At 43.4% G+C, this 26,028-nt stretch overlaps 1 protein-coding gene across 1 annotated transcript in view; it reads left to right on the top strand.

Annotated features, from left to right (window-relative positions):
- The first annotated feature begins 275 nt into the window (after window positions 1-275).
- The window catches only part of LOC107657459 (protein patched homolog 1), a 25,942-nt gene continuing 189 nt past the window's right edge, over window positions 276-26,028 (top strand). The window contains exons 1-21 of the mRNA XM_016445552.1: window positions 276-621; window positions 2,307-2,499; window positions 10,378-10,567; window positions 10,665-10,734; window positions 10,918-11,009; window positions 13,078-13,273; window positions 13,370-13,491; window positions 14,138-14,285; window positions 15,158-15,289; window positions 15,400-15,555; window positions 15,637-15,729; window positions 15,847-15,972; window positions 16,668-16,786; window positions 16,885-17,624; window positions 18,516-18,658; window positions 18,756-18,936; window positions 19,029-19,309; window positions 20,386-20,523; window positions 20,620-20,762; window positions 24,192-24,582; window positions 24,680-25,185. Coding sequence (XP_016301038.1) covers window positions 472-621; window positions 2,307-2,499; window positions 10,378-10,567; window positions 10,665-10,734; window positions 10,918-11,009; window positions 13,078-13,273; window positions 13,370-13,491; window positions 14,138-14,285; window positions 15,158-15,289; window positions 15,400-15,555; window positions 15,637-15,729; window positions 15,847-15,972; window positions 16,668-16,786; window positions 16,885-17,624; window positions 18,516-18,658; window positions 18,756-18,936; window positions 19,029-19,309; window positions 20,386-20,523; window positions 20,620-20,762; window positions 24,192-24,582; window positions 24,680-25,174 — 4,299 coding nt within the window. The 5' untranslated portion in view covers window positions 276-471 and the 3' untranslated portion in view covers window positions 25,175-25,185. The remainder of the gene's footprint in view (window positions 622-2,306; window positions 2,500-10,377; window positions 10,568-10,664; window positions 10,735-10,917; window positions 11,010-13,077; window positions 13,274-13,369; window positions 13,492-14,137; window positions 14,286-15,157; window positions 15,290-15,399; window positions 15,556-15,636; window positions 15,730-15,846; window positions 15,973-16,667; window positions 16,787-16,884; window positions 17,625-18,515; window positions 18,659-18,755; window positions 18,937-19,028; window positions 19,310-20,385; window positions 20,524-20,619; window positions 20,763-24,191; window positions 24,583-24,679; window positions 25,186-26,028) is intronic.

The raw sequence follows: 26,028 nt of genomic DNA, 5'->3' as shown, positions 1-26,028 counted from the left end.
TGCCTGGGTGGTCTCACTCTCTCTCCACTTTGGTGAGCTGTTGCTTAGCAGCTAATAATAGTCGATGTTTGCAAAGTAATTTGCCTCTTCCTCGGCCAATGAGAACCAGAGCACTTTTCCATCAAACCACCCTTTTCAGGGTTTGCAAAGAGGCTACCGCTCCAAATGTTACTGCAACAGGATCAGAGGTAGACTGGCGGAATCCGCTCGCCACTTTCTTCTGCTTTAAAACGAGTTACGCTCTATAGCTGGACGAATGAAGACCGAAGGATCTATACGGATTCGAGCACATAATGTTGGGATGGAGTTGGAAGACTTTGGCTCAAGAAAAGACTAGAGAATATTTCTTACAGTTGAACCCGGTGGATGCGTGTGTCGCGAATCTTGGATTATTATTATTATCGCCTCTGCCTAACGCGCCGCGTTTGCCTTTAACTTTCTTCAGCGCTTCTTCTGCCTCCCGTTTGGACTATGGCCTCGGATCCCAGAGACCCGGGACCGGCCGGTGGTGTTTTTGGAGATTTACCCCCAAGTTACACACGCTCCCCGCCGCCTGTGAACTCGGATCTCCGGAGACCCAGTTACTGCCACGCCGCTTTTGCGTTAAAACAGATTTCTAAGGTGACAAACGCTTTCCCGCTGGAATATTTACACACACACACACACACACATACACACACACACACAAGCCTTTTGTTTTACGGGGACACAGGAAGTGTCCTCATAAACCATGTTTACGTTGTAGTACCCATGTCATTATACACATTTGTGTCCTCATAAACCATATATACCTGTACACACACACACACACACACTACGTTGTTGTTCTTCGTGTTGGGGGTAACGTGTATTTCAGGGAGCCAGGGAACTGTTAACGACTTTCTTTAGCCTAGTTTTAGAAGTGTTGGAGGGTATTTACTCTCCTTTTGAAGCTAGCGAGAAGGAACTGATCAACAGGCTACACATACATCTCAAACCCTAGTTTGGTGGAATTTGGCTTAGATGGCGCGTTAAACGACGCTAAATATGAAAGTAGAAGCGCGGACAGCGACTTCTATGAATGAAAGCGGAGTCTTCATTCATGTAGCTCTTCTGCCCGCGCGTTTTGAGTCTTTTTCACGTTTAATTCGTCCCTAATGCTGCCTCAGTGTTCAATCTGGTTGGTCTAGATACAATATAGCGTGTTTGTTTGACAATGCGCGCGTCCTGCTGAGGAATTCACTGATTAAGTTTGATCTGACAAAGCATCAGTGAAGCGCATGAACGCTTGGCTATGTGTCAAAACTCCCATGAGTGAAACCAAAACATGTCCAGTTATACTGCAGCTAGAACTGCCAGATACAGGAAACTTGTGAGGTAGTTGCAAAGCCTGGCTTTATATGAATCTACATTTTTGATCAAATTGCTTATAAAAGTGTTTGCTTTTCTATTGTAGCCTGCCAGAAATGCTTAAAAAATCACTTTCCTTGTAACATGCTGCTGTGTGATAACAGAAGGACCAAGTATCTTGAAACCGTTATAGTTTATAACAAGACATGTTTGACAGCTTTTATTTGAGGTTACATGATCCCATATGTTTTAACATTCTAAATTTTAGAGCTAGAGCTTATAAGGAGCTTTTATAAAGCTGTACGATAGATTGTTAACTTTTATAATGTGAATTAACCATCTTCTTTAATAAAGAGATGAGAAGGGAATCCAGGCCTGTGAGATGTTTGGAGAAAGTCCTTTAATACTCTAAACAGTTTAAACCCAAAACTTGAAAAAAATAAATAAAAATAAAATCTTTTTAGACCTTTAAATTTAATTAAGACAAAGAAAATAAAAAATGAGGTACAATTGACAAAAATTATTGCAGCCATTTAAACGGATGGAGAAAAAGATATAACAAAATAAAAACTTTTTAACAGGCATATGAAGTTCTCTAACTCATGCCAAGTTACTACGTTATATAATACACAACAACACACAAAATTGGTGGTATTTTAGCATTTACTACAGGTTAGGGTGGATTAATAAGGAAACAGTTTTGAAATTGTCACAGTGGTGTTTGAACTGAATCTTAAAATAATTCACATTAATTTAATTTGGTTTGCTGAGTTTTTGTTTTAACATTCTCTACTTTACAACAAGCAGACAGTGTCACGTTTAGAAATGTCTTACACAAAAATTAAAATAACCTGACTTGTAAATGTTGATTCATGTGTTGTCAGGACAGTTCACTATCCTGGCAGGGCACCGTGTTACAACTGATCTGAAATAGCATCACTGTACATGTGAATAAGTGTTCCTCTCTTGTGTCTCAGGGGAAAGCTGTGGGACAGAAAGCACCACTGTGGGTTCGGGCGAGGTTCCAGGCTTTTCTCTTTTCTCTGGGCTGTCACATCCAGCGACACTGTGGAAAAGTCCTTTTCATTGGACTTCTTGTGTTCGGAGCCCTGTCTGTTGGTTTGCGGGTCGCTGCCATTGAAACGGACATTGAGAAACTATGGGTGGAAGGTGAGTCCAAGCTTTCATGTTTTGCTTATGCGCTGTGTGGGTTTATTTCTGTGGCTGATCTGAAGGAACAAGTTATTTGTGAGCTGTATGTTGTGACGTCACTTTGCATAGGGTCCGAATAGACATGGTCCTTTTTATTGCAACTCAATTTTAGAACTGCCTTTGCTTAGCTTAACTAAGCTTAGCTAGCTTAACTGATTGAAAATGTGATTGTGGTGCAGTTGTTGGGTGATATAGACCCAGACCTTGTGTGGGCTTCTGATATGAAGTCTCAGGATCTTTGAGCGGACATAGACTGTGGCCTCTGGAATTTCATATCTCCTGTCACGCACACGTAGCATTCTTTTTCCTAGAGCATGCAAGCCTTCTCTTGTTCTCTCCCCATCAGCCTATATTGTTTGCGGTGGGTGCTGCGGTTGATGTTTTTCTTTTTCTCCCTTTCCCGTTTGACGTCCTTTCCGTGCACCTCACTTATCTGTGCATTTTCAGGCAGCTTTATTTGGTTTTCACACTGCCAAATTCCTTCTAAGTCCCCTAGGCTTTCGCCACACTGCTGATCCCCTGCACAGATGGGCTGTGTGTGAATCGTTAGCCATCTTTGAGGTGCTGACCCTCCCCCTCGTGCTCGCTGTGTGGTCCTTCACTATTCTTGGATTCCATTCAACAATAAAGGCACCCCCCCTTTACCAAAAAAAGTGAATACAGCTGAAGTTTACCCACCTGTTTCACACTCACACAACATGCACACGCTCATGCACAAACATATAGGCATCGTTATTTTGTGCTTTTGTAGTATTGTACTTGAAAATAAAACATGCTGCTCATGGTAGCTTAGCATTGGTTTGTTTCAGAAAAAAAAAATGGTGGGATCTTTTAGACATACTCCTATATGCTTTTCCACAATATCATAGTCAAAAAATACGCATTCTGAATAGCATAAAAGCATTTTTTTGTCTATGATATTGAAACAAGTTTATAATTACTTGTGAAATATTCAGAGCTCTAAAGAAGGTGATATATGAACAAATGCTCTCTGGTGGGAACGGTAGCTGGAGTTAAGCAAAAAACTGTCAGATGTTGTCAGTGAAATTTGTGTTTTAATGTAAGCAGGCATAAAGCATGGGGCTCCTGGAGTGAAACGCCAAAGTGCTGAAAAGGAACGCTGTGCCTTTAAGAGGCAGTGCCTGTGTTTCTAAAGTTTCTGCCTGCGTTGTTTCCCCCAATAGCCCATTGACAAAGCTGCTCTGGGCTGAATGGGGAGTAAGTGGTATGGTAACAAGGAGAGGTTAGTTCTCACACACAGGCACACACATTCACTTCTGCACACATACACATAAAAAGTCACAGGGACAAACAAAAGAGTTTTATAATGGGTCTTGTGATTGGGAATTTAATTTAAAAAGGTCCCTGGTGCTGTTAGCGATTACTAAATATTTGCATATATCAAGAGGGCTTTCCAATGACTTGGCAAGCCAAAACATTTTATTACAAAATGAATGTGGCATAAGCATTTCTCCATTTCAATGATTTTTAAGGGCAGACCAGTTAGGCTACATTTTAAATGTTGCAACCTATTTGTCACAAAAATTCAAATCTGTTGTGTGTGGGGGAGCTGTAAAGAATAGCAAAACAGTCAGGGCCTGTGGATCTCACACTTGCCCAGCTGTGCGTTTTGGAGCATATGCCTCCTCATTACCCCTGAGGCGGTGACTATCCCTTCTTCACCTCTGCTCTAGCCCCCACCCAAATGTCACCCAGGCCACCAAGTGTCCATGTCCTCAGGGACCACCCGGACCACCCGTAATTGCTTCCGCCTTCCATCAAATGATGTGCGAAAAGCAGCGACCTTGTGTTTAGATGACTTAAAAAAACTAACCAACAGTTTAGTAATAGGGTTTAGGCAAACTGTTAGGAAAACTGTGTGCATTGTGTGTTGTGCAACAAATACCTTTTACAACCAGTAGGAGCCATCAAAGAAGTCAGAATGTAGAGATATTTATCCAACCTAACCTAAAATTCTTCAGTATGTTTATATCAGAATGTGCAAGTTGTATGTTATGTTATGTGCAAGTTATGGTTTGTTGTTTGAAATTCTAGATTTTTAGAGATTCTATAGTGTGATGATTTGCTGTTTAAAAAGTATAGTTGAAGACTTAAGTGCTAGTTCACCCAAAAATTGAAAATTGTCAATTAGTTATCCTTGTCATTACAAACCTGCATGACTTTCTTTCTTCTGAATTTTGATGGAAATTTTGTTGTTTTTTGTCCATACAATGAAAGTCAGTGGGCTCCAATGTTGTTTTAAACCCCACTGAATTTCATTGTATAGACACAGTTGACACATTCTTCAAAATATCTTATTTTGTGGTGCACTTAAAAATGTCATACAGCAGGTTTAAAACAGCACAAGGGTAAGTAAATGATGACAAAATGTTCATTTTTGGCTGAACTACCTCTTTAAGTCATGGGTTAATTCTTGGGAAAGTGTGATTTTAGCTTGCATTGTGAGACAGGAGAAAGAGGTGATAAAATGAAATGTAGGATGACAGTTTGGGGGCTGGTGAGTGAAGAAACATTCTAGCATCTACACTCTTAAATTACTCTGGATTTCTTGTTTGCTCCTTATGTGCAGTTACGAATTGCAGAGGGGAATTTGTTTGGAGAATTAAGAGAGGGGGAGAAAAGATTGAGAAAGTTGTGTTTTCAAAGGAGCTCAAGTTATTTCATCTGGTTTCTGACACCAAACCGAGCAGTACCACATCTTGTTTTAATTATGTGGATTTTAATATTTGATTGAGCTTTTTTAGAGTGAAGGATGAAGAAAGATTTGTCAGTGACAAGTTGCCTATCTGTGTGGGGCAAAAAAGCAGACTTTGATATGTGATTATATGCTTGAGTAATGCTGGCCTCCCAAAAGGATTGTTGGCATTTAACGGTCATTGCAAAAATTTGTGCCGGGCTAAACAAACGGCAAACTTTTTCAAACAGACGGACATGTTTATGTACTCATATACAGTCGTAACTTAATTTTTCTCATCCGTTTTGACACGATTTTGGTGTGCCTGACAGACGTGTACACACAGACAAGCTGTACAAACATTACTCAAATGTGTGCAGGGATATCTGGGTAGCAGACCCACTTGAGTTGTATGAAGCCACCAGGCAGCAGAAGAGTGGAATAAAGAACATATAGACATTGCATGAATGACCTTGTCCACATGCATGTAGACTGAGGGAACCAGCATAAGTCCAGGATTTACACAGACACATGTGGACCTTTCAGTGTTAGGAGCAGTTATACAAACAAAAATGAAATGCAAGGTAAATGCAATAATTCATTTGAAAATACACAGTCTTCCAGTCCTGGTGCCGGATTCGAGAGAAAGCAAGCTCTATGAAGCATTATTGGAGGTGAATGGCAAGCCGCAGTACCCCAGCTACATAAATAAACCCTAACTGCTGAGACTTAGACCTCACCAGTAGAAAGTACAAACAAGGCCAGAGTCAACCTGGGTCAGTTGAAAATGTTTGCTTCAACCCCCCCCCGTTTCCACCCCCCACCCCACACAGGCCGGCCTTCCAGCCCCCATTACACAAGAACTGCCATATGAACTGAATGCATCCCTTCTCAAAGTTTAGCAACTTTCTACCCCAAATCAGAGCATTACCAATTAAGGCTTCACTCACTCTGGGTTTTCATTTTCTCTACATAATCAGTTTGTTTGGCATTGCACTTTGGCATTGGTTTTTTTTTTTGGTTAAGAGCATAATGCAGTTCCAGAGGTTGTCAGTTCAGCAACAGAACATGTTTTATATCTAGGTTGTAAACGCGTCCCACTGACGTTGGTGGCACGATCAGAGAGGAAAATAGAGGTCTAACTCCATGGCAGAAGTGCTAGGGTACACCTTTCTGTTTATATTCTTAAACTAATGTTACTAGAACAATGCCAGCGGAGGCAGGAGGAGACCAGACCCCCAAGAAGCTGCCCCTCTTGCTGCCCGATTCAGACAGTATTTCTTACATTCAGTCCAATGAGGGTCATTTTCTTTGATCCATGCTTAAAAAAACAAAAAAAAAAACAGAAACTGATCACTTTTTTGGGAAAAAAAAGTCTCCTTTTTGTCCTTCTCAACAGTTTGTCTTTTTGGTTAGGGTAAAAAAAACATTTTCTTGGTACGTGGTGGAAAAGAAATGGTTTCTGGGCTCAATAAATTCATTTCCAGTTTGAATGAAACCAGCAACGTGGAAAAATTTTGCCTTTCACCATGGGATGAATGTATGTTTCAACCACACATTAAGCTGCATTAGCAGCCAGTGGAGTGCCTAATGTGGTTATTTTTCACAGCAGCCAACACTAGGGCTGATTAGCATAATTAGTACAGGGAAGGCTATACACATGGAAATGGCCAGGACCTAAATGCCAGAACCGGTGGAAATTTATGTCAATGCTGACAGAAGTATCAGGTCTGAATAGGTGCTAGCTCAAGCATAGTTTTAACCATCTTAATTTGTTTTTGATAATTTTTTACCTGCCATCTGGAGGGTTACAATGAATGATATGTATGTTAAGTTTTTTCAACAAGGCCGACAGTTGCCTCAGAAAGATGTACAGGAGGACATGCATGTGTGTGTATGCATTTCACACACAAAGATAAGCTAGCCCTTCCTCCCTCTCGCATTGTTTTATCCGCTGGGAAAAATCCAAATCCAGTTGCTTTTGTAGTGAGTTTCTCTCTTTATTTTTTTCCTGTTTGTTGGGAAACAACTGAAAGTGACTGAAAATGAGGGTGACAAAGACCTGCATTGAGTCTCTTGGTGGCCTTGAGTTAGCGCTCAGAGGCAGAGGTGGAGCAGTCTCCATCTGCCACTGTAGTCGTGCGAGATGGGCTGGTTCTCTCAGTCATGGTCAAGCCATTGAGACTACTTGTGATTGATAGTTGCAGTGAAGCTGAAATGTTTAAAAAGATTTGCACTTGAGCCAAATCTATCCTTCTTGTCTACATAATGTGTCTGGAAAGAAGAGGAAGAAAAAATCTAACAAAGAACTTGGAATGGACATTATGGGGTCTTGACGGACCCAAGGCAAAAGAGCTGGACCAGCTTGTTTTGTTCTTGGTGGTTTCATATACTAATGTGTGTGGGAGAAAAAGGGAAACAGAAAAAGAGAGTGAAAGCGCGTATGGGAGAGTGGCACCCGACTGTGTATCTGAGCTCTTGGGTTTACTTGGGTGGTGAAAACAGGTAAAAATGTCTCTTTCAGCACTCTTCCTTGTGGGACTTCCTCCAGAACAGCGTGAGTCCTTTTAGAAGCATCTTAATCCCTCTAATCTGGCCCACAACACTTTGAAGGTGGCCTGTCCTAATGGAGAAAGCACTGGGTTTCAGACCTTGCTGCTGCACCACAGGCAAATCCAAAATTCGTAGACAGTAAAGGCATATTTTTCCATAATCTTTAAATTAGGCTAATTTAGCATGATCCTTGTTGTAATTAGTTCTTAGTATATTGTATCTTTATTATGCTTTTTTTTTTATCTTTCTCATTCAGACTTTTCTTGCTCCACTTCGTGCATCAACATGGTAATCGTAACTATATTTCAGGTCAGTGTGAGCAGGAAGTTGTGGGCAATGTGTTGCGGAGCATTGGACAGGCCAAGCCAGGGTGGACATGAGCGAGATTGGAGCTGACAGGGTCCACTGGCTGGGTGACACTGGGGAGCAGGGGGCTTCTTCTTCATAGTTAATTACATGTCACTTTCCATACTGCCCACTGGGAGGGAGCCCCCTCACACCAGCTCATTTTGCTGGTCTGCTCCTGGGTGGGACCTTGAGACAGGCTTGCTGAAGCTTGCTACCACTGTGTTCTAGCCAGTGAGGGCAGACTGTAGATTAGCTTCAGCTTTTACCATTTTATGTGCGACAGAGTATTTACAGTTGCAGAACTATCTAATCTGTGAGACACTGAGGCTGGTTTTCTTTCCAGCTATGTTGGGGAACATTGGTCAGACCCTCCTCATGGATAATTGGCCCGTGATGTGATGTCACCCCCAAGGCTGTGAAAAATGAAGGACAACAAAGGAAGGAGGGTCTGTGCTTGGGAGAGAGTAAGCTCTGTATGGCAGTATTGCTGGATCGATATCACACAACACCTTTAGGCTGCCCTCATTTTGAGTTTTTTAAACATAAAAGCTTTTATAATCACAAACCCCTCTACCCTGTTCCAGTCCCAGCAACTCAAAGCAAAGATTAGTGCTTTGAAAATCCCCCTAGGCCTCTGTGTTTGAGAGTTCTAGCTGTTTGAATCTCAAATGTACATCCCAGATCACTCTTGTGCATCACAGTTCCTTTTCCCCCCTTCTGTGGTGCGTTTCTGGCTGTGAAAGTATTTGCGTGCCTGTCTCTTTAAGTGTACGGCAGCAGCGAGCCGAGAGAACAGAGCAAAGCTCCCATCTGGAGGGTGGCTGAGTGGAGTGGTGACTGAGCAGCGGGGCCCACTCGGGCCTCTAGCTGGGTGGTCCAGATGGGAGGAACCAGACACAAATAGCTATAATTTACTTCAGGAGCGCCTGTAATTACAGGCCCAAGGATTGGAGCTCAATTCCTGCAGATGCCTGAATGCATTAAATATGAACATGCTGTCTGTAGATTGACACAAATACGTGTTTGCATTTTGCAAATGGAAACGGCCTTCAGATTCAGCCCGCCACATTTTTTGAAGTAATGTGTTTACGTAACCTGCATGTCAGATAGCTGCATGAATGGAACCAGGAGGTTGAATGTTTGCATGCATCAAGTTGTAACCTTCAGGGCAAGTCACATGGCATTTATATTTGAGGTGCAGTTTTTTTTGTTTCTGCTCAGCTTTTTCTTTCATTAAACAAAACCTTTCATGTGTGTTAAAGGATTGTTCTTAAAGGATCTCTAAGCCACTTACAAAGCTGTGGGCAACCCCTGACATGAACAGTACCCCTCTCTCTCTCTGTATTTCTCTCTTTCTGTTTCTCTGTCTCTTTCTCTCCCACTCCCTCTCTCAATTAACTGAGGCAGGCAGCGAGATGTGCCGGGGAGAAAAAGTGGCTTGGTGGGCTCAGCCAGCCACTGCAGGCTTGTCATCATGTATTGGGACGTGGAGGGGCAGACGGGCAGGCTCTGATCTGGGCCGGTGCGTTTCATGTGCATTTTGCATGGCCGCAGATACCCCGCATTCTCTTTTCACCACCGCCTCCATTAATTAGGGGGCTGGACTACGGAGTTTCCTCTGCACTCTTTGATGCTTTTCATCCCGACTCAACATACCACATGAACAGCATTTCTGCCTCTGCTCTTCTGCCTTGCTCTCTCCTTCCATTTACTGCTTACATCTTGGATCAGGCATGGTGACCTGTAGATCAAAACCCAACGTCTTGAGCGACCTTACTATCAGGAACCACAGTCTGTGCTAAGCAGTGTGGAGTTAACCATTCATTAAACTGGTGGTGGCAAGATTAGGCCGGGAAAGAGTTTCTGTCAGTTTTAAGTCAGCCATACTGGAGAGTTTATGGAGCATTTTGTGCAAAAGCCAGTTTGTTAGCCTTGTGTGAAAGGGTGGGCCATGTCATGAATATTTTTACTCTTTAGTGTGCTAAAGACACAAATGTGATCCACACATCTGTTTCTGGGGTTAGTTGGAATATACACAGGGGGAATGAGAACTGTAGTGTTTAATTTGAGTTTAATTATGGCATTAACCTCTCAGTAAGGATCATGATTTTTTTTTTTTTGCAGTGTGACCATTAACACAAAACCATATTGTTCCTCTGACTTGTTGTGTCTCTGACATATAAAGGTGTCTCCTTTCTGAACGTTTGAAAATAACAACCCGTGTTGTCTCTCTGTGTCAGCTGGCAGTCGGGTGAGCAAGGAGCTACGCTACACAAAAGAGAAGCAGGGAGAGGAGTCAGTGTTCACCTCACAGATGCTCATACAGACACCCAAACAAGAAGGAAACAATATTCTTACCCAGGAGGCTTTGCTGCTCCACCTGGAGGCTGCTCTGTCAGCCAGCAAAGTTCAAGTGTCTCTTTATGGAAAGTGAGTACAACCCCCAGCAGGATTACAGGGAATTTCAAACACTTACAAACATGAGGGCCAGTCTTCTAATATGTGGTTGTACAATTTCTATCCTCAGATCTTGGGATCTTAATAAAATTTGCTTCAAATCTGGAGTCCCAATTATAGAAAATGTCATGATTGAGAGGGTAAGCATGTTTTTATTATGCAATTTTTGGCTTGCTTCATAATAATTTTCTTATTACTGTTTGCCAAGTGCTTTAGACAGCTATTATAGTGTTTATTCAACTTAACTTGGCTATTTTTTGTTCTGTGCCATGAAATCTGCCTTACTGAAGATTATACTCTTTCTTTATACTATTTATTTGCAGATGATTGACAAGCTTTTCCCCTGTATGATCGTGACTCCTTTGGACTGCTTTTGGGAAGGCTCTAAGTTGCAGGGAGGCTCTGCCTATTTACCGTACGCATTCTGCTTATTCTTATTTAATATATAACCACCTATCTCTGATGAAGTCACATATAGCTTCACTGGACTATTATAAATATATCTAAACTCAAGAGACCAGAATTAACCATGAAACAAGGGACTGTGCCTGAACTATAGCTCTGAAACTTTTGACCCCCCTCCTTGATATAACACACGCTCCTATAACAATTGGCCTTTACCTTCAACCAAAACGGCGCTGGCTGCGACAAACTCTGACATCAAGCCCCTAGCAAAAGCTCTATTTAGTCTGTTGATAAGCTGAAGCCTGGTTCCGTCGTCAGTGTGGCTTGAGCTGTCAACAGTGTGGTGAGGGGCTTTACAGGACAATCTCTAATCCTGCACCCCTGTCCCACCACCCAATCCCCCAGCCTGAAGAAGCTCTTGGGGTCCAGACAATGGTAAGCATTCTTTCAGTTTACGAGTGAGTGTCCATCAGTGAGGGGGCCCTGGAGGGGGCCCGGCTTTGTCAGCACTGGGTAACACTGTGCATTCTCATGGTAATCGCCCAGGCTTGGAGCTGTAAGTTGTCCAACAAATAAAATGGGCATTATTCAAGTTGTGGGCCCAGAGAGAGAAAGAGGGAGGAAAAAGTAGGAAAAATTAACTGTGGATGTTGGACATTGTAGTTTACACTTCCACCCAAAACATCTCTTTATTCGAAAGCCATATTGTATTCTATGCCATGCAGGACAAAAATTGGTTTCAATTGGCTGAGACTGATTCTATCAATTCTCATAGACTTTTTTTCTCTTTCTTCAGCCTAGGTTGACTAATACCCAGGTTTTCTGTGAAGCATGAGTGGCCTTTAAAAATGTTGTTACTAATTGCCCTGTTTTCTCTATTTGGACATGTATGAAGAGGGCCTGCGTTAGCCACTGAGGCTCATGTCCTCTCAGGCTTCCGCTTCAGTTCAGCTGTTTTTTTTTCATCTAAAGGGAAAAAAGCGAGAGAGAGAGAGAGAGAAAGGGAGGGAGAAAAAACTTGAGGGAACAAAGAGCAGCAATTTTTTTTCATCTAAAGGGAAAAAAGCGAGAGAGAGAGAGAGAGAAAGAGGGAGAAAAAAAACTTGAGGGAACAAAGAGCAGCAATCTATGGAAAAACAAAAGGGCCCAGGCCGGTTCACTCAAGCAAAAAATAGGAGATAAAGGAGACTCTCTTTGCAAGCAGGAGCAAAGGCGCTTGGTATGTGGGAATGGGAAAGGACGAGCTTTATTTGAAGCTGCTCTTCATGAGTTATTAGAGTAAGATTGGGCCTGGAGTTAGGACACTATTCACTTTTATTCTTCTTTACCCACAAATACTCATCATGGTGAAAGGCCCCTCTTTCACTCAGGGGGTATCACTCTGGGTTCTATGGCATTTTTACTTGGGATTTATTTAGCTACATAGGTTTTGATTTGGAATGTTTTTTCCTTGTGATATATAATAATTTTCAATGCCATAATAATGAAATAATGTTACAAGTTAGAGGTTGTCAGTGTTCCCAGAATCACCCTTCCCTTGTAAATCAGAACGTTAAAAAGAATCCAACTGTAACTCCACTACACCGAGAAAAGTAGTTTTTGGCACATCAATAAACAACAGTCCACTTTCTCAATGCCCACTGAGTGAGAGAAGATAGATTAAAACCTGCAGGCTAAGGGGTTGAGAACACTGGGCTCAAAGCAGCATTCAAGACAGTCGGCACAGCCCTTCTGAGCATTCCCACTGCCCGCCTTCATCCTTATCAAGATGTTTTAGAGGCAGAGGTAATCGTTATGACTCGATGCACAAAGTTAAGAGAGCAGCCTGTAGACCGCCGGCACGTTATGCCCCTCCGTGTAACAGGATAATAAACGCTACTTTATGCGGCATCTGTAGTCCGCCACCACCAGGGAGGGACTGGTGCCGGCAGGCTCGGAGAAGCAGCAGCAGGGAAGGGGAAACGGGTTTGTTTGGAAAAAGTGTGCTATCGTTTGAAAAAAAGTAATACAATTGACACATTTAGTCTGCTAACTTAATTGAAATGTCTCAATTTTGTTTATTGTGTTTCTTGTCGTAGGGGCATGCCTGACATTCAGTGGATGAATCTCGACCCCCTCAAGCTAATGGAGGAGTTGAGCCAGTTTACATCTCTAGAGGGTTTCCGAGAGATGCTAGATAAGGCTCAGGTGGGCCACGCCTATATGAACCGCCCATGCTTGGATCCCAATGACACAGATTGCCCTCACAGTGCCCCTAATAAGGACCCATGGCAGGTGAGTAGTTTTGTAATGCAAATGTCAATGTCTTATTAATATGAGTCTGTATAATTTATACGTTTGTATTAATTGTGTGGTCTGTGTTTTACTTAGGTCCCCGACATTGCTGCTGAACTTCAGGGCGGTTGCCATGGTTTCTCCAAGAAGTTCATGCACTGGCAGGAGGAGTTGATCCTGGGTGAAAGAGTAAAGGACTCCCAGAATGCCTTGCAGAGGTGAGAAAGAGGGGGAAAGAAAGAAGGAGAGACAAGAGGAGGGGGGTATGTGGGTGGGCCTCTCTTAGGAGGCCCTGACAAGAGAGAAAGTAAGAGAGAAAACCCAACAGAGACAGAGATGGAGAGAGGGAGGAATCTTTCTGACTCCTAATATCCTCACACATCCAAGGAATTCTTTAAATGAAGAGGGATCAGTTTCCACCTCTGACCCCAGTATAGGAAAGACCAATTAAACATGATGGACAGCCACATAACCTATGGGCAGATCTGAAATGCAGAGTGGAGAAAAATGAAAACACACTGAACAGAAAAAAAGAACATATCATACAAAGTAAACAAACTGTAGGTAAACTAAAAGCAAGAGCACAAGTATTTGTGTATTTTCAATGCAGAGTTTAATCTGCAATAAATAAAAGTTTCTGCAGAGAGCGGTATATTGGCCTTTTGCCCAGTATTTGTGCATTGTTCTAATCTCAGTGGAAGTGTTAGAGTGATTTATAGAAGCCCGAGAGGGACCACGCGCATCATTCCAGTCTTTATTATAAGGTGTCTCCCTATTAATGTCTCCTTATTATCACTTTGCAACACTGCACACGCGTGCTTGTACGTTCAGATCTCACTCAGCCCTCTGTATTTTCCTATATAGTGCGGAGGCTCTTCAGACCATGTTCCTCCTCATGAGTCCCAAACAGCTCTATGAGCACTTTAAAGACGACTATGAGATCCATGACATCAACTGGAACGAGGACAAGGCCACTGCCATCTTGGAGTCCTGGCAGAGGAAATTCGTTGAGGTAATTTGCTGTTTCATAACACACCCACACATCACTTTGTGAGGTCTGAATGGTTTCAGTGACTGCGGAGGGTGCCCAGCTGGGGTGGAAAGGTAAAAAGAGCACAGAAGGTCACAAGTGGTGCAAGAGGGTTGTTTTCCTTAGACCAGAGGATGGCAACGTCTGCCTGAATTCCATCAATCCTCAGCTGCCTAGTAAACGGAGTCCTCCTAGGAGGCCACTGACAGACTCCCAGTTATAGGAACAAGCTGTTTTTGTGATAACTGACACCCAGCATGCTCACTGAAAGAGAGAGGGAACTACAGAGTGAGAAGAGCCTCCAGTAATGTCTGCTGCCTCAAAAAGAGAGCAAGAGTGAGGGAAGTGGAGTCAGGGGAGGTTGGGGGGATAGGGCACTGTAAAAACAAAGTGCAGAGGTATTCCTTTCCCCTTAAGGTTGTCGGCCATTCATGGTGCTGATGGAGTAGCCTGAGAGACCATGTGATCTCATCTGATCCATCTGACCTCTGGCATCTGTGCTCATTATTTCTTGCTTGTCAAGCTTCATAGGGTCTCGTGCTATCTTGTTTGTGTGTTATTAGGGTAAAATACGAGGTGGATGAGGGTACGGCCCACAGAAGAATGAATGTTTTGTGGCTTGTCAGAAAAAGTAATTCAAGATTTGTTCTGCTCCGCAATTAGTGCACAAGTTCATTCAAAACACACAATGTTAGGTTAAGCAACTTTGCTCATGCTGAAATGTATTAAATTGCAGCCAGTCACAAGCCTCTTTGATTTGACCCATGGATATATGCTCTTTCCAATCCAAATACTGAAAATCTTGTAGTTGCATTCTCTGGATTGATGTTTAAAACTGTGATTTTTATGTCTAGGTTGTCCATGGGAGCATTCCTCAGAACTCTTCCTCCAATGTTTATGCCTTCTCTACCACTACTCTTAATGACATCATGAAGTCCTTCTCTGACATCAGCGTAATCAGGGTGGCAGGTGGTTATCTGCTCATGGTAAGACATCTATTACTGTGCCAACTCTAGTTAAGGCTAATGGAAATATGATGAGCGTGTCTCCATATGTGTGGAGCTATTCCCTTACATGTGTCTCTCTCTATGCACAGCTGGCATATGCATGCGTGACCATGCTGCGCTGGGACTGTGCTAAGTCTCAGGGTGCTGTAGGGCTGGCCGGAGTGCTTCTAGTTGCTCTGTCTGTGGCTGCAGGACTTGGTCTGTGCTCGCTGCTGGGGCTGTCCTTCAATGCTGCCACCACACAGGTAAATACACACCTAAACGTCTTAAATTCACACTCAGCCTCAGGGCTTGGCTGTAACTCAGAGCTGTGCGTTCCTCCACAGGTGCTGCCATTCCTGGCCCTGGGCATTGGAGTTGATGACATGTTTTTGCTGGCTCATTCCTTCACTGAGACCAGATCCAACATCCCGTTCAAGGCATGTATCTCATAAATATGCTTTGGATCGTGACTTTTAGGGGATGAAAATGTTGCTTAGGCTTTCTGTTGTTGTTTTTGAAGATCACAGCTCATTATTTGCCATATCTCTCCATAGGAGAGGACAGGCGACTGCCTAAGAAGAACTGGTACCAGTGTGGCTCTCACCTCCATCAATAACATGATTGCTTTTTTCATGGCTGCCCTAGTGCCTATTCCTGCTCTCCGGGCCTTCTCACTTCAGGTAGGAGTTTGTATTTTGTGTGTGAGTACATGTCATCAACCACTGCACCCTGTGATGCCCACTGAGAAAGACTGGCAGGGGTGTTGACTATCTGAAAAGGGCAGTGAAAGTTGGCTTTAAAAACGAGCAGTCAAAGTTAATTCAAAGTGAGGATGGCCTTTGTTGTTGCTCTTTCTTGCATTCTCTTTATTTTATGGTCAAACCCCCTCATCCAACTAAAGTCACAGCCTGGTTTTCAGGTGGGGAGTGGATACCAAGAGAGAGAGAGACAGAGAGAGATGAGATGAGTGAATATATCAGTATATCACCCAGCCATCAGACTGTGCTTCTCTGATCTCCCCAGGCTAACCCTGGGTGGTCTGCACTGTAATGATACAGAATATAATGTCTGTCTGAGGCTGGCGGAGTTGGGGGGGGGTCTGCTCAGACTCGCTGTGACCTTGGGAGTCCCCTTTCCTTGGATTGTTGACTAAATGTGGAGTGATGGGGGAGGGGTTGCTGGTTGATTTAGGGTGCATATTTTACTTTCTGGGATTCAATCCGAGGCACTAAAACAGCGAGGGATCCTGAATGCAGAGTGTTTTTTCTCAAGTTCAGACAGCAGCTGTGGAGTCGGGTGGCAGCGTAGAACTCATGAACGAAAAGACTTGGCCTTTATCCTGAAGTCTCACTTTCTCTCTTACTCTTTATTTCAGGCGGCTATTGTGGTTGTCTTTAACTTTGCCATGGTTCTGCTGATCTTCCCTGCCATTCTGAGCTTGGACCTGCACAGGCGGGAGGACAAAAGACTGGACATCCTGTGCTGTTTCTACAGGTAACTAAGATGCACTGCCCTTACTTAATATCAGCCCATTTATTATGCCAAAGTCTTTGGTACTCAAAATGTGGATTTATATATTTCTTTTCTTCCAGCCCCTGTTCATCTCGGGTGATCCAGATCCAGCATCAGGAGTTCTCAGACTCTAACGACAACCACCAGCACGCTCCGGCCACCCCCACCTACACTGGCTCCACTATAACCACCAGCACCCACATCACCACCACTGTGCAGGCATTCACCCAGTGTGATGCAGCTGGTCAGCATATTGTCACCATTCTGCCACCCACTTCCCAGATCTCCACCAGTCCTCCATCCATGGTCCTATCCACACCCACTCCGACCGCTGACCCTTATGGCTCCCAGCTGTTCACCACCTCCAGCTCCACCCGAGACCTTCTAGCCCAGGTGGAGGAGCCCAAAGAGGGCCGCGAGTGTGTGCCTTTGCCCTTCTTTCGCTGGAATCTGTCAAACTTTGCACGGGAAAAGTATGCCCCTCTGTTGTTAAAGCCCGAAACTAAGACTGTGGTGGTCGTCGTTTTTGTGGCTCTTCTGAGCCTCAGCCTCTATGGTACCACATTGGTTCATGATGGACTCTACTTGACTGATATTGTCCCCAGAGACACAAAGGAGTATGACTTTATCACTGCCCAGTTTAAATACTTCTCCTTCTATAACATGTACCTGGTTACCATGGATGGCTTTGACTATGCACGATCTCAGAGACAGCTTCTTCAGCTTCACAATGCCTTCAACTCTGTAAAATATGTAGTAAAGGATAGCAATCACAAACTTCCCAGAATGTGGCTGCACTACTTACAGGACTGGCTCAAAGGTATGTTATTTTTTTAGCAGTGCTTGCTAAGGCTACGGCTTTTACTACTACGACTATTTTCACAATGCCTAACACTATGTCTGAAAAATCAGCCTATACCTTGTCTTAAACCATTGTGTTGTTTATAGATAAGGATATCTAAGTATCTACAAAATATCAGTAAATATGAAACATAACTATGGTGAAAAATGCCACAAACTATCATTTTTACTTGCGCTCATTCATTGTGTGGGAAATTATCTTATCTCTCAAGGTAAAACAAAGGAGTTCAGTGAAAGTTCACTTCTGTCATCTGCTTTTGTGTTTCACCCACCTGGGCATAGAGAAGATTACGGGAGGGTCAGGGGTTATCTCAGACTGTTTGTGACCTCTCTGCTCACATTAGTTTGTATTGAGAGCTTAACTGTGAGGTGAATCCACAATAACTAAAACCCAGCGAACTGAAAAGAAGCTATTTATTTTGAAAGGCTGTGGAAACTGGAGGTAGTTGAAAGACTCTCTCTTTCTCCCCTATGCTATTTCCTTTTCTTTTGAGGAGATCTCTGTAATTACAGAATGGTTGTGGAAACTGTTTTTCAGCTGTTGCCAGACTTTGTAATTTGGAGAGCACGAAAGGCTTTCTCTGGTTAGTTTATTCAGCCCACACACATTTATTCAGCACCAGGCAGAAAGATGGAGAACCCAGCAAGGGGAGGGGGACATTTGGTTTATACGCCTGTTTGTGTGTGTGGATTGGCATTAAATCTGACCCAAGTTTTTACCCCCTGTCTAAGGGAGGAGCGATTTTAACAATCCTCTGTCATAGCTTACTGAATTGTGAAAAGAAAAGTAGGAAGGTTTGAACAGCTTTCTCACAGTAGGTCTAATTGTACCCATCCATGCTCCATGTAGGTCTGCAGGCTACATTTGATGCTGATTGGGAAGCTGGCAGAATCACCTATGACAGCTATCGCAATGGCACAGAGGATGGAGCGCTGGCCTACAAGCTCCTCATACAAACTGGCTCTAAAAAAGTACCTTTTAACTACAGCCAGGTATGTGGTCAACTATTGGAGCATTCAGTTTAAATACCCGTCCAAAACTTTGCATCTATCCCAAAACTTACGTTTACACATTTTGTTTCTTGTAAAGCTCACTTCCCGTCGCCTGGTGGACGAGGATGGTCTCATTCCACCAGAGGTTTTTTACATCTACCTGACAGTATGGGTCAGTAATGATCCATTAGGCTATGCTGCCTCCCAAGCCAACTTTTACCCACATCCTCGGGAGTGGATCCATGATAAGTACGACACCACCGGGGAGAACCTTCGCAGTAAGTAAACTAAAGACAATGACATTAGAAAGGTGGTCAAAGTCCTATTTATGGATGCATGTTTCAAAAGCATTACCTCTTCTCTCTTTCAGTCCCTGCGGCAGAGCCTCTAGAGTTCGCTCAGTTTCCTTTCTACCTAAATGGCCTCAGACAAGCCTCAGACTTCATTGAAGCCATTGAGAGTGTGCGCACAGTTTGCAAGGAATTTATGCGTCAGGGAATCCAGAACTATCCCAACGGCTACCCCTTTCTGTTCTGGGAACAGTACATTGGCCTGCGCCACTGGTTCTTGCTGTCCATCAGCGTAGTCCTTGCCTGCACCTTCCTGGTGTGCGCCATCCTCCTGCTCAACCCCTGGACTGCAGGCGTCATTGTAAGTTTGCCTTCCTCTCACCCTAATCCATTTCTAACTCCCATTTTTTCTAGCCCCTTCCCCTATTCTCTTATTTCTCTTGCTCCCCCTGATCCCCTCAACACAGCTCAATAACTTTGCCACCAGGCCAGTTTTCTGGGGAGGGCCTTGGCGGGTTGTCTAGAGGGTGCTGCTTGCATACACACATATATACACACAGTCACACACATACCCCCTCATCTCTTTTGTCATTCAAATGGGTGCAGCAAGACTTTCTAAAGAAGAAATGCAAAGCTCTCCTGAAGGCTTTTACCTCCAACCGCCTTTGTCTAGAAATTTGGGGACAGGACGGATCTGCCCAGTCACGACCTTGGCCTGCTAAACCCATCCATCAGGGACTGGGTGTAGTGGGTGGGTGAGCTAGTTCATGGGCTAGGAGGTGTTTCACACAGGCTGGTGGGGTCTGCAGCTCAACATGAAGAAGCAAGGAACTAGAAGTGGCCATTGGCCTTAGTTGACATGTATTTCTGGTTTAGCTGTAATATGTCAGACTCATTTGTGTGTAAAAGCCTATGGCATTTATTTAAATGATAAAGTAAAGTTTACTGCACTTGCTTTTTTTTTTACTCAAAACCAGCTCTGTCCTCTTCAGTTTCACAGCCTATATGTGGCCACAGTAAAATGGGTTTTACCAGCTCCAATTTAAGCATGACCAAATTGGAACCCCTGCCAACATCAAAGGTTTTCAGGGCAAAGACTTAACCAAGAGCCCTATTTAATTTATAGAAAAACTGTTTCTCCTGAGTAGGAAAGCTCTGAAGACTACACTGCACCAGGAAAGCGAGAGCAGAATGGTCCTTATGCTCTTTTATCATATTGTCACTCATTTCCCTAGCCCTGAAATTGACAAAACATGGGGAGGGGTCAGGATATTGTCATTATGTAATATTATACTCGGGTAGATGACAGTGAAATGTAGAGGATATTGGTCCAGTGAGGCCCATTTTTGCATTGTGATTCATGTAGTGCTATTTTCATATACATAGTTCATTGTGATGTAACTGCTAACATGCACATTTTTGTCTTCTACTCGACAGGTTTTTATTTTGGCCATGATGACAGTGGAACTTTTTGGAATCATGGGCCTAATTGGTATCAAACTGAGCGCCATTCCTGTCGTCATCCTTATAGCCTCCGTTGGTATTGGAGTGGAGTTTACTGTGCACATTGCACTGGTAAGGCCATCTTGCACAGTAATTCATCAGTATGTATATTTCTGCCAATAAAATCAAATAGACCAGTTTCATTCTCTCTTATTTTCCACATTGTAGGGTTTCCTGACTGCCATTGGGGACAGGAACACTCGTTCAGCCGTGGCTATGGAGCATATGTTCGCTCCTGTGATTGACGGCGCCATCTCTACTCTGCTGGGAGTGCTCATGCTTGCCGGCTCGGAGTTTGACTTCATCATGAGGTGAGACTTCTCCAGGCAGGTCTCTGAGGTCAGCCCATATGCTGACTTTCAAAATGGTGGTTGGCCTTAGGCAGCGAGACAGTTGTCCATGTGGCTGTAGGGTACAGGTGGTAACATTTGCCTCCCCATCACCTGGTGTTGTCAGTCAACTCCCCTTAGACCACCACAGCAGTCTTACAAACATCCTTGAGCCGCTTGAATGCACAACAAATGGAGGAAACATCAAGGGAGTGCAGCAGCTGCTTGTAAACATGTAAATATACAACCCACTGTGCGGTGACTCAACATGCACACACTTGCTCATAGTTTTTCCCACCCTGATTGCGGGGAGGATGTCAACTGTCCAATCATTTGGTTGTGAACTCCCTCTAGCCACTGCATTTGGGCAGCTTTTCTGCCTGGTTTAATGCCTGCTTCACAGAAAGAAAAAATGTCAAAAAGCATTTTTTTTTCAACTGGATCTAGGCTCTGCTGAAAGCAAACCACAACCTTGAGATACGCCTCAGACCCATGACATAAAAAAATGGCTTAGTTAGAGGTTCTAGTACAACATAGCTGCATGTTGAAAATTAAAAATATGCCTCTTGATAATTTTTCAAGCACCCACTTTCTGCACCAAATAATCATTTGGAAATGAGGAAGAGCAGTGTAGTTTGGATCTCCAGGAAACTGCAGGGGGTTGTTATAGCAGATTGCCTTAGGACAGTGGTAAAGCCCGGAGGAAAGATTGGGGGTTGGGGATTGGAGCAAACCATTTGGTGCAAGCGGTGTGCCAGCACTGGGGCATTCACGGTGGGAGGTCCTGTTTAGAAGTAGAGAAAAAGAGAGAGAGGTCTGGCCCTCTAGCTGGGGAGTAGCATAAATACATTGCTGTAAACATCTCCTAGTTGTGGGACACTGAATAAACAGGAGAACAAGCTCAGCAGCCCCTCTTAGAACGAGCCACCCTTTCAAACCCCTGACTTGGAATGGAAAAGATTACAGTTTATATAAACAACAGAATTCCTAACACTAGGTCTACTCTGGAGGTCTAACCCAGGCGGGGCCCATGGATGGTTTAGTCTTTTTTCCCCCCTTTTTTTCTTTTTCTTTTTTTTTTACTCCTTAAATAAATCACGCTCCACTTTCAGAATGTTGACTTAGTAAAATAAACATGTGCCCTTTTTCCAATCTTTTCATGTATACAGGACCGTCAGACAGAATGAGTGCTTTTAACTAACAAAAGGTGGACGTAAGTGCAGCCAGAGATGGTTGGCTGCTTTGTCTGTTTTTTTCCCATTTTTTTTCGCATTCTTAAACAACCTTCATGTTTTCACTGAACTGTGCTGAAAAGGATGATTGTGCCTTTCTTGAACTCCTATCAAAGAATCACTCAAACTATGTGATTCTTCTAAATGTTTCTAACCATTGCCGTAGAGAGAGATGACTGAAAAAGAAAACGGTTCACACTTAAGCTGTCTGATTCATCTATGTTAATGAAACAGACATGAGAGAAGTGGGAGTGGACGGAATGAAAGCAGGCTTGCTTGTCTCCATCTGAGAAACCCATAACATAGCTCAGGCTCTGGTCTAAATGTAGCATATAATTCTGACCGGAGTCTCCGGTAGTGCTGCATTTTACACACAGACCCCGACGGGCCACTTTGGAAATTTGGGTTTTAGAGGTCAATTTAATATTACCTCTCCCTGACTGTGCATAATGACTGAAAATAGATAATTATAGTATTTTAAAACCAGAGGTTCTATGATACAGTATAGGTCTTGGTTCCTCAGGGAGCTGCGATAGAGACAAAACCAAAATAGATCCAATAGGTTTAGTGGTGCGATGACCATTAGACCTGTAATCTTTTTAACAGGGTTTTTTTTTATTCATTTGTTTGAAGGTTCTCAGAGAGCCAAAGTAAACACATGGCCTCATTGGAGGAGACGGGTCAATGGACAGCAGTTTCCACTGCAGATATGACAAAGATGAACTTTTTCCCCTCTTTTTTTCTTTCTTAAACCTAAGGTTCTTGTAGATGTGACAGAAGCAAAAATGGTCAGAGGGTGGGAGGTTAAAAGAACATTCCAGACTTTTTTCCCAGATTCTGTTCCTCTTTTTCTTACCTCCAGAAGTCTGAACCACAGCTGAATTGTCTCTTTTTAGTGTAACCATTAAACTGGAGTGCTCTCTAATTTTCTCATGCACTGTCTTTCTTGTGGTGAATCAGAGCCCTCCCTCAACGCTCTGAGCTGAAGCACAGAGGCACAGACACCCTCACAGCCCTGCAGCCTATTAGTGAGCACTGCATGTTAACACGCAAGCCAGTATACAGGGCAAAACTGCTACAGCTCTTCTAAGCCTTATATCTCTAGCCTTTACTGCTAGCTCTCACCCATGAGCTAAAGCCTGGGAAACCTCATTCACCACCCTCTCCCTTGGCCCCTTCATTCAAACATACATTTTCAGCACTGCTTCCAGCCTTAAGCAACTCTGCACCACTTCACACTGTTCCACCAGACCCGCTAGTGCCTGTGCCAACCAGACCTCCATGTTCTTGGCTCTGGAGGTGGAGGGCGGTCTTTCCTGCTAGTCTTCAGCACTGGATTGAGGTTCCTGCTTTAGTCACCTCCACTGAGAAAATAGCTGGTCTTAGTATTAGTCTTAATCAGACTGGTTTCAGAGAGAGATTTTTGTCAGAACAAATCCCTTTTGTACACGGAATACTTGTTGACCTTAGAAAGTGTTAATGGTTTTCTAGGGTCAGTTTTACAGTTTTGCAAATAAGAGTTTATTGCATATGAAAGAAATACCTTTCAGCAGATCTCTCCAAACTAGTGTTTCGTGATTAGCTCTTGAGCCAGTATGGCTGTTGAGGGCCAGGAGGAGGGAGAGAGTAGGAGGAAGAAAAAGGTACAAAGCAAAGGTCTGGCCTGGCCTGCTCAGCGTAAACATAAAGGTGGTGTGCCCTGGCCAGGGTGAAATAGGATCTCAATAAGAGGGGGTATTAAGTTTCTGAGGAGAAAATTACATTAACAGCAGTGGCAGCTTTTAGGCCAGAGGGAGGGAAGAAAGCAGAGGGAGAAAAGCAATGGAGAGGGGTGAGTGTTTCTGACGCGTAGAATCTGTTCACTAATGTAAACACATCTCCTCAGGAAGTGGCAGGGCAGTGGTGATAGATGAGGGCTCCCAGAGGGAGAGAGAGCTAGTACTCGCTACGAAGATGGAACCCAGGAATTTTTCTCCAGCTTTGTTAGGTCACCAGGAGAGAGGAAATGTAGGAAAAGAAATGATGGATAAGAGGGGATGCAACATCCTACAGGAACTCTTGGATATCACCTTCCTGTCAGATGATGACCCTATTGTCTCATATATTGTTTGAACATGCTGTGGATGTTCGGTGGCTGCTTTAACTTTAACATTCTCTTCATTTGTGTTCTTGCCTGCAGATACTTCTTTGCAGTTTTGGCCATACTGACATTGTTGGGGATCCTTAATGGTTTGGTGCTTCTTCCGGTACTGCTTTCCCTCATGGGCCCCCCAGCTGAGGTCGTACCCGCTAACAATGGCAATCATTTGCAAAGTCCCTTTCCTGAGCCCATGCCTCCTCCTATGAACCACCACGGGTATTACGCTGGGTACATCCCCAAGGGACCACGTCAGGCATTCTCCGAGACCTCTGATTCCGAATACTATTCTGAAACCACAACCACCTCTGGCATCGGTGAGGAGGAGTACAAGTACTGTGACAGGAGCGCATACATCACGTCTCCAGCTCAACCACCAACCTCTCATATCCTGCTTGAAGCCAGCAAGAACCCCAGCTTCCCAAAGCTCACAGTGAGTCGACCTGACAGAAAAAATTCTGAATCAAAATGTTTGCGATGTAGCGCTTGAGCACTTTTGTAATGTGTTTGTGCTTGTTCTTGCTTCCAAGGTGGTGAAACCTTTTAACGAAAACGGCTCTAAAGGACAGAACAGTGAGTCCAAGCAGAATGCAGTCAACTCGGTCAGTTCGCAGATCACACGGTGGGACAACAAGCACGAGTACCAAGGACAGAGGCGACAACATTTACCTAGCGACAGGACCCACTGTCCTCGCAGGACTACTCAGTGTGGCACAGGGCCACAACCAGGGAGAGGGCAGCAGCAAAACAGGACTACAGCCCCAGCCCACAGCCCTGGGGCATTACAGCGCCCTAACAATGCAATCACCATGGTTACAGCAACAGCCTCTGTGACAGTGGCAGTGCACCCCAGTTTGCCGGGGACGTACCAGGGTTACATGCACAAGGGGTTTGAGGATAACGAGTCAGACTCTTTTGACGACTCTAAGAGGACTTCTCAAATGTATGGGAAGGCTACACATTATAAGAGGGACTGTTTGGAACTTCAAGATCTGGAATCAAGAGAAAAACCAGCATCAAGCTAACCAGACACTAGGTAAAGACTCTGACATTCTCATAGCTTTCAAATTTCAAATCCCAATACTAGAGAATTACGTAGTTTAGATTGTTATTAAAATGCAGACAGCTGTCTGTACCGGTCATAACGATGTTCTATCTTTTGCATGTGTTACAGGTAACATTAACATGAAGCCCTAATAATAATAATAATAATAAATCACGTATATATATATATATATATATATATATTTTAATACTAAAAAGAGGGAAACTATTTTAAAATGTGCTGTATAACTTGTGTATTCTCTTGTGTAAAAGTAAGATGTATAAGAGGATTTGGAGGCCTTGTTCCCTCCATTGTATAGATTATAAAATGCGCTATATGTAGTGTTGTTTTTTTTCTTCTTTTTTTGCTGCTACACTTCAAATTTAAGATGGCGTGTCTTAAAAAATATGCAGTACCCCTTTCCCCAACATAAGCCAAGATTTAACTTTATATGAACAAGTTCTTAAACTGCAGCCAATAGGAAGCTTATCTGTATTGTTCAAAGATGTAGACTTATCTTTGATTGCACTGTACAAAATCAAGACCTGTATACATAACAGTTTTTCTCAGTTAAAATTTCCTGGGGTTTTTTTCCTTTAGCCTATTTATTTTTCTTTTTACTGACATCAACCATTGTGCCTTCTTAACTTTTATTTTCTTACAAAATTAATTTTTCAAACTGTTAATACATCACTATACTGTTAAGGGTCAACATTGTCACTGACATGGACTATCAGTGTAATGTGTAATCTGTTTTATGACTTCTCATAGTTTTACACATCCTTTTAATTGTGAAATGGTCTATGTCTAGTACAGTTTGCAATGAACAGCAGG

Source organism: Sinocyclocheilus anshuiensis, unplaced genomic scaffold (genome assembly GCF_001515605.1).
Source record: "Sinocyclocheilus anshuiensis isolate Anshui unplaced genomic scaffold, SAMN03320099.WGS_v1.1 scaffold155, whole genome shotgun sequence".
NCBI classification, from domain to species: Eukaryota; Metazoa; Chordata; class Actinopteri; order Cypriniformes; family Cyprinidae; genus Sinocyclocheilus; species Sinocyclocheilus anshuiensis.
Note: the sequence above shows the minus strand (reverse complement) of the source record. Positions and strands in the feature narration are given on the sequence as shown.